General features: G+C 43.8%; 1 protein-coding gene across 1 annotated transcript; it reads left to right on the top strand.

The window, feature by feature from the left end:
• Positions 1 to 4,349: 4,349 nt before the first annotated feature.
• Positions 4,350 to 6,377, top strand: LOC306941035 (dynein regulatory complex subunit 7-like; the record flags this gene model as incomplete). The annotated part of the gene is made up of 1 exon (XM_079526339.1): positions 4,350 to 6,377. One exon carries the CDS (start codon positions 4,350 to 4,352, stop codon positions 6,375 to 6,377), a length of 2,028 nt encoding a protein of 675 aa, XP_079382465.1.
• Between the last annotated feature and the right edge of the window lie 5,596 nt (positions 6,378 to 11,973).

Here is an 11,973-nt window from a genome sequence, read left to right as displayed (position 1 = left end):
CATGACACATTGACAAGAAAAAAAACAGAGGAGAAAATGGTCAACTGGGACGGTGGGGCATCAGAGCATGTACACTTTTTTTTGAGGGACAGAAGGCCAAACCGAAGTGCAACTGGCCTCCATTTCCTGCTCTGGTCCAGTCAATTGAGGTTTGTTTTGGCCCCTCCTATGTCCAGCTTTGAGGGTGTATGTATAAACACAAACATTGTCCTAACACAAACATTAAATGTAATTGAAAATGAATGGCCAGTTGTGAGCATTTGACCTGACACAAACATTAAATGCCATTGGAAATGAATGGCCATTTTTTAGTGTTTGTGTAAATACAACATTACGTAAACACAAACACTGAAGACAAAGGTGAGGACGCAAATTGTGATTGGCCGGATTGAGATGATGTATGATGTGTGATGATAAGAGCGCCCCTCACTTCACACAGGTGTGATTTTTTTAAACACCCACATTTACACCTGTAATCGTGATATGTGACAAAATAAAGTAGGCTAAAGTGGTTTACCATTCCTCACTAAATAGGATTTGTTTCAGGTTAGCACCTAATCCAATTGTACCCTAAAGACTTGGAGTGGAATGGCTGCCATGCACGACGTGGAGTTGTAATTTAAGACAAATTTGATGTGGTCGCTTATCCACAGCTGGATTTGGCAAGTCTGTGGTGTAACAGAATTAAAATACTCTTGGAATGTGTCAATAATTCTGTTTTAGCAGGCAATTCAGGTTAGCTTGATAACTTTGTTTCACTGTGTGTTTGAGTCGAGACTAGAACAGCCGAATGGGGGCCGACAGGGATTAACTAATGCCATTTTTGCCCAACAATTCGGTACATGTGTGACTCCTGATATAACAACAGAGGTTGCTTGATTGCAGTCTCTTATCTCCAGTCAAGGACAATTCACTCTTGAAACCCTGCCAAAGTATACTTTCTATCTTCCCAGAGCTGTGCTTATCTTTGTGCAGGCTTAGCTAGACTGAACGCTTTGTTCATTACGTGTGAGTGGTGTGACAATGCTTGTTGCATTTCTGTGCCCGTGGACACTGTCCTCCTCATCACAACAGGTTTCCAAAGGCATGCTAGTCTAGTTAACCCGTGTGGATTTGAGACTGTCTTGCATAACTGCATTGCTTATCGTGGGGAATGGGACAGTGTTTTTAGGACAGTGCAGGTTACCAAACTTTTAACACCCAAATACCCATACAGCCCCATCGCTATTGCAGGGGGGGAAGCCTGGAATTGTACTGCATCCCAAATGCTTTAGACACACAAGCATGTATACTTTTGTCATGTATATGAGACTGTAAAGCATCTGGCAGTATACACCTCTACTACAACGAGTGGAGGACAGAAAACTGTCAGATATATTATAGGGAAGACTGCAGACTATAGGGAAGATATAGGGAAAATGCATTATGGGTTCATCGGAAAACAAAAGCCGTAGTAATAACGTAGTAATAATCGAAGCATGAGTTCAAGTCCGTTGCTCTCCCCAGGTTGGCGGAGGGTGTGTAGAGCCCAGGATCACATTAGATAATTGACACATGCAAATGGTTTACAAAATCGAGGGATAAAAAAATAAAAATAAAATGATTAACAAAAGCCGTAGTAAATATTAAGCTAGTGGCGTGCACAGACATTTTGCGGGGCAGGTGCTCAAGTGAAAAAAGGGCTTGTGTGGTGCGTGTAACTGCCGGCGGCCTTAGTTAATTCTGTGTGGTTTATAGATTTTGGGGCATAAATAAGATATTAGAAGCTTTTAATCCAGAATGTATCGATGTCACGATGGGCCACATACTGTACACTATAGAAAAATAAAATAAAACAAACACGCTTTCAAAAGGGCACATTGCTGTCCAGAGGGAAAAAGGGCTGGTGCTCTAGCACCACCTACAGTAGTGTCTATCTGTGCAAGACCAGAGTGTACTGAAAAGGCCTGACATCACTGAGCCATTTGACCAAGGTCCAGTAGCAGAGATGTGCATACAGTAAGATTTAAGGCCAAGAAAGTGGCTTTAGCCCAGCACACATGTCCTATATGGTATGAATATTTAATTTGCATAGCATTTTTCAACACAATGTCACAAAAGTTACTTTTTTCCATCAATTACTCAACCCCATGGAGACTTGAATTCATAGATATTTTTAGTTTTTGTTGCATTCCTAAGCCAATAACTTGATGACCAGCAGCGGTTCCCCAAGTCTCCATGGGGTGAGTAATCCTAATCGATAGGAAAAATGTCATTTTGGGATGAACTATCCCTTTAAAATGAAATACCAAACACCCAGCCACCAAAACCCAGGTAAAGTACAACTATGATAAGGTACTATAAAAGGATTAAGAATAAGAACTGCCATGAGACAAGATACAATTAAAGAAACATACAATAAAAGACAATTAAAATGAACACATTAAGGACATAAAAGAGATAACAGCCTAGTTAACCATGAATAAGCATAGAAATAGGTGCGCATTACATTTAAACAGTAAGCAATACAATAATATAAAAGCAGTAATAAGAAATGGATCATAAAATGGATTTCTTATAAAAGTACTGTACGTTTTGAGAAGATTATTTAAAACATGATGCTGATTTAGCTTGCCAAGCGTAAGCGTTCTTAAAGTGAAAGCATGGTCACCCGATTAGATTTTAGCCAGGATTTAGGAACAGTGAGCAGAGCTCTGCCCGAAGACTGCACACTTTAATCGTTATCAGCAAAATTGTAAGATTTTAAAACATACAGGCAACCAGTGGAGAGAGGCCAGGATGGGTGTGGTGTGGTTCCATCTCTAAAGGTCAGTTAAAAGTCTTGCCATTTTGGATTAGTTGGAGGCGTGAAATGGTTTTCTGAGAAAGTCCAGAGTACAACAATCTGATCAAGATCAGATAAAATCATGAATGACCTTCTCGAGGTCAACTGAGGATAACAGGACTTTTCAAATGTTCCTTAGCTGGAGGAAGCATGACTGAATGCAGAGCTCAGAGTCATATTCATAGAAGCAGCCTGTTTAACATGGTAATGCTGTGGGGTAAATGGTGCATTTATATAACGCTTTTATCCAAAGCGATTTACATAGATTGTGCATTACATTACATTCACCCATTCACACACACATTCATATACACCGATGGCGGTGGAAACCATGCAAGGCACCAATTAACCTGCTCATCGGGAACAATTAGGGGTTCAGTCAGTGTCTTGCTCAAGGACACTTCGACACTAACTCTGGGGGAGCCCGGGATCGAACTGGGAATCTCACGTTCCCATCCGGCCACTCTACCAGCCACTCTACCCCTGATCGACTGCTGCCCACTGTGTGGTAATGCTGCCAAGATTTGGCAGTTGTATAGTGTGTATATAGTGGGAATAATGCTGGTTAGGTCTATTGGCCAATGGGTAGGGCCACTACCCCAAACCAGCAGATGTATTGGTCTTTAAGCTGGAGGACATTCTTTGACATCCAGCCCTTTATATCGATAAACAAGGATAGGTATAGGAAGGTAGGCTACTGGTAGGTATAGTTTATTCAATTATTGACATGAGACAACATTAGTTTACATTGCCAAAGCAAGTGTCAAAAGCATAAAACAATTTAAGAAGGAAATGGGGAAAAGTAAGTATACAGTTGGAGGGGGTACAGCATTGTGTAAACAGAGATATGGGAATGTGCATGCAAAGTTTCACGGCAATCGGATGTGGCATTTCGAAAGCTTTGGAAGCCAATCAGGATGGAATATGAAACATCTGACAGATCTGTCTTGAACACATTTCTATAGACTAGAGATACTGTGTACCGATTTGCGTGATGATTCATATACCTGTAATTTGTCATTGAGAAATAATTACAAACCTGAAAAGGAAATTAATTAAATAGTCCACAGTACATTAAAGACTAATCACACAGGCAATTGTCATTGCACAAGGTTATGCATCCGATGGCTAGCATTGCAGACTTCTTTTTTCACAAAGACAATGAGAAAATAGCATTTGAGCAACATTTACATGGAACTGCTCCAGTGAACCGAAGGATATATATAGCCTAGGCCTGCTGGTATTTCTCTAGTGTGAATAGTAGATTGCTTTACTACTACTCATGACAACACAGTGACTCTCTGACCATTATTTGTATTATGATTTGTACAGTCTATGGCTGCACATAGTTACAACATCACAATGTGATTGGCTGAGGCTGTATGTACGTCATGCGTCGGTCAACCAAGTGGTACTAATCAGCTAGTCGAGTCATCACTAATCATTCTCCCCCTACACAGGATTAGGTAAATTTAAAAAGGAAAAGTGTTACCCACTGTCCAGTGTGAATCTACATGTTGTTTACATGTCAGAAACAATCAGGGAATTGGATCTGTCTCAATGTCCCCCCTCCTACAAGGAGAATTCGCCTCTGGAGAAACGTCTGTTGGCCATCTCTGACGTCTTCCAATGTCGCTACACGGACATATATCCAGACCGCAAACCTTTACTGCTCTGCCCTCTCAATGAGTGTGCGGTCAGGAAATTTGTGTCTACGACCCTTCGGCCCAGACTGCTACCCTACAAAGAGCTCTACAGCTGGGAGGGATGTGCATCCTTTATAGCTGACCACCTGATGCTGGAACATTTGGATTCCTCCATCAGTCTGCCGACATACCTATTCTCACCCGCCTTCGTGTTACAGAACCAGAAGGGCACGTGTTTTGACTTCTCCACACTGCTGTGCAGCTTGCTGTTAGGCGCCGGCTATGATGCTTACTGTGTTAGCGGCTATGCAGATAAAGAGATGTGCCTGCTCAACCAAGAATTGGAGGAGTGTCCCCTTCTGGTCACAAAAGGAGAGGTGACGAAACAGGAGGAGGTACGTGCTGCACTGCTGAAAGGGCAACAGGATAAGCAACGATTACATCGAAGTCGCGAGAGGCACCCTTCAGACCCTATGCTGGTCCACTGCTGGGTGTTGGTGTTATTGGGGAGCCGGAGTGTCGAAGAGAACTTCTTCATTGATGCACTAACTGGGAAGAGCTACTCCACAGCTGACAAGCGCTTTCTCGTTGTAGAGAGCGTCTGGAACCAGCACAACTACTGGGTCAACATGCAGGATGGCTGCAATAATATGTTATATAACCTGGAAGACATAGCTATGTGGGAGCCCTTGCTGTACAGCTCAGCCAGCCAAAAGCTGACACTCAATGTATCGAGAAAGGTTGAGGAGAAGGTGAAGTCGGAGGAGGAGCAGCCGGAGGATGAGCAGCACGAGGAGGAAGAGGCCCAGCTTGGCAAAACAGATTCTCTCAATGCCAATAAGGATGAGGTCAAGACTAAACATCTAAAAGATTTTGTGATGCCCGCATCCTGGGTAAGCAAACTCAGACTCTCCAAGCAAGATCTTGAGACACGCTACCCCGGGGGAGAAAAAAATGGAGAGAAGGTGACCCAGTACCGTAAAGCCAAATTGGAGAGGTTTGCACCCTATCTGCTTTCAAACGGACTGGTCACGCGTTTCACCACTTTTAAAGACTTGAAATGCACTCAGCCCAGCATAGTAAAGGAGTGGTTCCAGCACAGACATGACCACTTAGAGGAGAAGGAGAGAAACCTGAGACCGACAGACAAGAGCATCACGTTCGAACGCTTCACACCCGGACGCAGCTTCTGCCTCAAACACCATAGATATGTGACTCCAACTTCAGAGACAACTCAGGAGATGGAGTTCTATGGGCATGTGCGTTCAGATGGGCTGGTAAGGAGGGTGCAGCTGCCAGGGGAGATAACAGAGATCTATGAAGACAGAGATGACTTCCTCTACTATCGCTTTGTTGTCCCAGGGCCGGGTGACGGACCACCAGAGAAAGTGATAGATCGATTTCATAGGAATAGATTGAAGGTGGCCAGTGAAGATGTAGCACAGAGAGTGTTCATTGGGCGTGATCGCATTGAGGTGACCTATCACTTGGAAGATGAACGCATTATCCCAGAATTCAAGAACTTTATCAAACTGCCAGAACCAAAAAATGCCTACACATATCAGATGACGCTGGAGCTGATAAATGAACAGGATAAGGTTACTAATGCAATCACAGACTCTATGAAGGAGGCGAAAAATATCCTATCTACCAGAAAGGAGGAGGAAGAAGGCATTAAGCTCTTATTATCCATTTACAATGACAAGGTCCCGTTTCAGAACCGGCTGCAGGAGAGGGCCCATCTTGCCAATCAAGTGAAATTGATGGCAGAGGAGTGTCAGGGGCAGGAGCAGGCCCAGTTTATGGAGCTACTGTCAACGGAGGACTGTCAGGAACAGAGGATTCAGACTGGCAATCCAGAGACTCTGACCCAAAACGAGAATATGTTAACATCGGTGGAGTGCTAGGAGCAGGAAGAGAAGGCTGGACTTGGCAATCCAGAGACTCTAACCCAATATGAAAAATAACAAATTAAATTAAACGAGACAATAAATAATGAAATAAGTAGTAACAATTCTCATTATTGGTGTATAAAAATTAATACATATTCACTGTACTAAAAAGCCACACCGATTGGCTGTCGAGACGCAAATAGTGAAGAGAACTTCACTATTTGTCATGCATTCACATTGCCCAGTTTGCCTCATCCATTTGCATCTTTACATTGACTTAGTATGTAATTGCTGTGCACGGAAAAATATCTTCACCTCCTGTGCGAACACACCTTAAGGCTATGAGGTTACAGCATATAGACAAAAATAAAAAAATCAATACATTTTAAACATGTGGATCTCGAGATTCCAATGTAGATCACGGAGTTCATCTATGATGTCGTAGATGACATTTTAATAATGTATGATTCCAAATTTGGGCAAGGTTTCAGCCCGATCAGAGCCCCATTGCCTTCCATTACAAATCGAAAGTTAACTATTTAAAAAAAGTATAGCATGTGAAAATAATTAGTGAAAGTACTTTGGCCTAATGACACACAGACCGACCTTTTGGACAGCCATCCACCTGCAGAGCCATGCCGTAACATAAACAAATTAGGGTTTAATAATGATGTGGCCTCCCTGTGGATCTTTGATGGCATGCCATTGATGACTTTAGTCTTTCCCAAATATGGCGAGACGGTGGACCGGATTTAGATTTTTTTTTAAATAAGATAATAAATATTCAGGATTTTATGTCCTAGGTCTACATACAGCATGCACAATAAATTTGACACGGATCAGCCCAATCGACTGCGAGATTCTGCAGATCTCACACAAATACCCTTCTAGAAAGTTTTACCCCAAGGTGTCACACTGAAAAAGAAACATTTGATATGCGCAAAGCAGAGGCGTAGCAATGAATAGCCCTACCCAAAGCTCCACTCCTTCGTTACGTCTGGCTACAGAATATCCATCATAGTGTCATATACTTAATATGTATTGTGATGGTTAATTTCTAAACTCGAGGCTCAACTCAAGGTGATAATGACCATTATTTTTTATATGGCATGCAAGTAGCTCTAACCCCACATAATGATTGGCTGAGGCTATATGTACGTCATGCATTGGTTGACCAAGTGGTACTAATAGGCAAGTTGATTGATTGCAGCTCATACTGTATGATATTAAGCAAACCACTAAAGGAGAAGTGTTACTCACTATCCAGAACAAATTTACATGTCAGAGACATTCAGGGATTTGGATCCGTCTCAATGTCACCCATCCTACAAGGACAACTCGCCTCTGGAGGATCGTCTGTTGGAGATCGCAGACGTCTTCCAACGTCAGTACAGAGGCTTCTATCCAGAACGCAAACCTTTAGCACTCTGCTCTCTCAATGAGTGTGGGGTCAGGAAATTTGTATCTACCACCCTTCGGCCCTCGCTGCTGCCCTACAAAGAGCTCTACTTTTGGGAGGGCTGTGCCTCCTTTGCAGCTGCCAGCCTGTCACTGGAACTCCTGGATCCCTCCACCAGACTGCCAAAATACTTGTTCTCCCCCACCTTCATGTTACAGAGTCACAAGGGAACTTGTTTTGATTTCTCCACACTGCTGTGCAGCTTGCTGTTAGGTGCTGGCTACAATGCTTATTGTGTTAGCGGTTACGCAGATGAAGAGATGTGCCTGCTCGGCCAGACTATGCAGGAGTGTCCGCTACTGGTCACAAAAAGAGAGGAGTTGGAACAGGAAGATGCTGCACTGAACTTGCGCTTCCTAAGTCAACAGGAAGCGCAACGATTACAGAAAGAGCTTGAAAGTCCCCCTTCAGACCCCTCGCTGGTCCACTGCTGGGTGCTGGTGCTATCGGAAGGTAGAAGCCGGAAGGTAGCAGAGAACTTCTTCATTGATGCACTAACTGGGATACGCTACTCCACGGTCGACAAGCACTTTGTCGGCATAGAGAGCATCTGGAACCAGTACAACTACTGGGTCAACATGCAGCAGGATGTCTGCAATGATGTGTCATTTAACCTGGAAGACTTAGATGTGTGGCAACCCTTGCTGTACACCTCAGATAGCCAAAAGCTGACACAGAATGCGGCAAGATTGGCCGAGAAGCGCCGTCAGGAGCAGGAGAGGCTACGCCTGGAGGAGGAGGCAGCTGAGAAGCTCCGTCAGGAGGAGGCAGAGAAGCTCCGTCTAGAGGCGAAGGAGGCTGAGAGGCTGCGTCGGGAGGAGGAGGGAGAGGACTCCGACGACGAGGAACCAGTGGAGGAGGGGGAGCAGCAGGGGCAGGAGGGGGAGGATCCCAAGATTCTGACCCAAGACGAGCCATTAGCAGCATCCGAGGAGTGTCAGGGGCAGGAGTTTGATGATCAAGAAGCAAATATGGAGCCAATGATAGCAGATGCCACTAAGGTTGAGAATAAGGCTAAAACATATTTTCTCAAAGATTTTTTGATGCCCACATCCTGGGTCAGCAAAATCGGAGTCTCCAGGCAAGATATGGAGACACGCTACCCAGATGGAATGAAGGTGACCCACTACCGTAAAGCCAAGTTGGAGAGGTTTGCACCATATCGGCTTTCAAACGGACTGGTCACGTGTCTCACCACATACAAAGACTTGGAATGCACCCAGCCCAGTGCAGCGAGGGAGTGGTTCCAGCACAGACATGATCACTTGCTGGAGAAGGAGATAGAGCTGGGCCGGCCAGACAGAAACATCACGGTTGAACACTTCTCACCTGGACGCAGCTTCTGCCTCAAATCCCAGAGGTATGCACATCTGTCTGTGAATACAGCGCGGGAGTTGGAATTCTATGTGCATATGCGTTCCGATGGACTGATAAGGAGGGTGCAGCTGCCATGGGAGACGACAGAGTTCTATCAGGACAGGAAGGACTTCCTTTACTACCGCTATGTTGTACCCGGGCTGGGTACCGGACCAATAGAGAAAGTGGTAGATAGATTCCACAGGGACAGATCGAAGCTGGCCAGTGAAGATGTAGCAGAGAGAGTGTTCCTTCTGCCCAATGAGCGTGCTGAGGTGACCTATCACTTGGAAGACGAACGCATCACCCCTAAAGTCAGGTACTTTATCAAATCGCCAAGGGAAAAAACTATGAGTGCCTGCACGCCATCTGACTCACGTCAGACGTCGCTGGCTCTGATAATGGAAGAGCAGAAGGTGATTCTTGAGATCAAAGACTCTGAGCTGGAGTTGAGAACCATCATATCTTCCAGAAAACAGGAGGAAGAAGCTAAAATGCTAAAATGTTCAATTTTCAATGAGAGGATCCGAAAGAAAATCGCAGAAGAGGAAAATAAGGAGTGTCAAGTAATCCAAGAGAACATGGAGCCACTGGCAGCGGAGGAGTGTCAGGAGCAGCTCGATGAGGCGGCCCAGCTTGACAATCCAGATACTCTGACCCAAGAGGAGGAAAATGTGGAGTCAATGGCAGCGGATGTGGGTCAGGAGCAAGAGGAGGAGGCCCAGCCTGGAGATCCGGAGACTCGGATCCAAGAGGAGAATATGGAGCCAATGGCAGTGATGGAGTATCGGGAGCAGCAGGAGCAGACCCAGTTTGGAGATCTAGAAATACTGTCCGAAGACGAATAGAGTCAGCAGCAGGAGGAGACGGACCCAATAAGTGAATAGGAAGCCACAATTATGAACAGCAGCAGTATTATTTTTATTGCATTATAGAGATGTAAAGACACAGGAAGTCAAGTACAGAGAAAGAAGGCAGACAATCCATCAGGAGCATGTGTGGTCAGCATTTTTCTTGTTATTTTTGTTCAGTTGTCCTTGTCCGTCCAAGTACAAATTTCCACCTCCATTAATGTTTGGAGAGGTTCCATTTATCTCCACAACCTTAACAAAGCAGGGAGTTTTATTTAACATGAGATGTTGAGCCAATAACCCTTCCTTTCTACTGGTAAATGTGCAGTACTTAAGTTAAGCGAGTGCATGTACTTTGAACGTGAAACCAGGTATTTGAATATAATTTGCTTTATAGACACACTTTAGTCCGGACTAAAGTGTGTCTAAAGTGGCCCAAGGCCTTGGGCCAGATCAGCTATCGGTACCATTTCAGTGGGCAAAACCTTACCTGTACTAAAATGGGTCAATAAATTAATATTTGATAGCCTTTTCATAGGAGTCGTTTCTTATATTTTTTGACATTGTTATTTTTCCCTAGCATATTTTTATTATTTCCAAGAAGAACACAAACAGCCAATAGCATATTAATATATGTATGTAATCCTGTAATCCTGTACCTAAATCCGGCAACTAAAACATTTATAAATGATACTAACTCACAATATGTTTAATCATTTGCATAATTTGCATTAATTAAATTAAATGGACAATATTTCAGCAACAGCTTGGCTGATTTGGACAATATTGGAGACTGTTTGGAGGTTATTGAGGATGCAGAATCAATCTCTTATACAATTGCGAAGATGTGTCCGGAGTTTCAACTCCTGGTGCGCCGTTTTAGAGAACACTGAATACACTCCATTAGACCATGCAGTACTTGCAGTATTCACTTGAAATAGCGTAAACTCTGTTATAACGATATTTATGATGACAGCTATCCTAATGATACAATTGTACAATTACATTTAATCCATTGTATTCTTGGGTGAGGACTCTCATTGTCAGTTTGTCACCATGAAGTATAAAAAAATCACACCTGTGTGAAGTGAGGGGTGCTCTTATCATCGTACATCATCATGACAATAGACACTATTCCTATTTTCTTTTATGATGTAAAATTCTCCATTCATTGTCAATGGGAATTTAATGTTTGTGTAAGACGAAAATCTACACTAATAGCTAGCGCCCCTCATTAATCACACCCGTGTGAAGTGAGGGACACTCTTATCATCATACATCTCATTTCTGTTTGTGTTTACACAAACCCAGAAAGCTGGGCATAGGAGGGGATAGTGCCCCTCGACAACAAGTTTAACAGGTAGAACACATGAGTCCAGAGTCATGGAACGGGTTTTAACCCAGCATCTGTATTGTGGAGAAAGGTTGCGCTGAAAATAGCCGATTTACTAGAAATGCACTCTGTCGAGATGCCAACTTGCGCCTTGCACACAAGTAGGCCATGTATGGCCTACTTGTGGCGCAAGCAGAGCGCGCCATGAAGTGCGCTCACCACTGCTGGAACGACTGCTGCCCTGAGTCCTAAATCCTTTATTTATCCATTATTGATCTTATACCAACCTTGAAACGTACTTTAGTTACGTCATCAATAACAGTGATGGAGTGGTCCCTTATTGGCCAGTGGAGTACACCGACATACATACAGTACATATCCAGCCGACATACACCGACATAGATACATACCCAGCCGATCGCAGTACTTGCACGCTCTGCTTGCGCAAGTAACAATCTCACAATGCGTCGCGATGCATGATCTTGTCGATCGGCCATTTTCAACAAAGGCTTTCTCTACAATAACAGAAAATAGAAAAGACGACACTAGTAGAAGTGAGACTCCGGTCGACCATGAGCGGTTAACCCTAAGTGGTTAAGTAGGCGTACCCTA

Source organism: Electrona antarctica, assembly GCF_951216825.1.
Source record: "Electrona antarctica genome assembly, chromosome: 17".
Classification (NCBI taxonomy): domain Eukaryota; kingdom Metazoa; phylum Chordata; class Actinopteri; order Myctophiformes; family Myctophidae; genus Electrona; species Electrona antarctica.
This window is presented reverse-complemented; position numbering and strand designations above follow the sequence as displayed.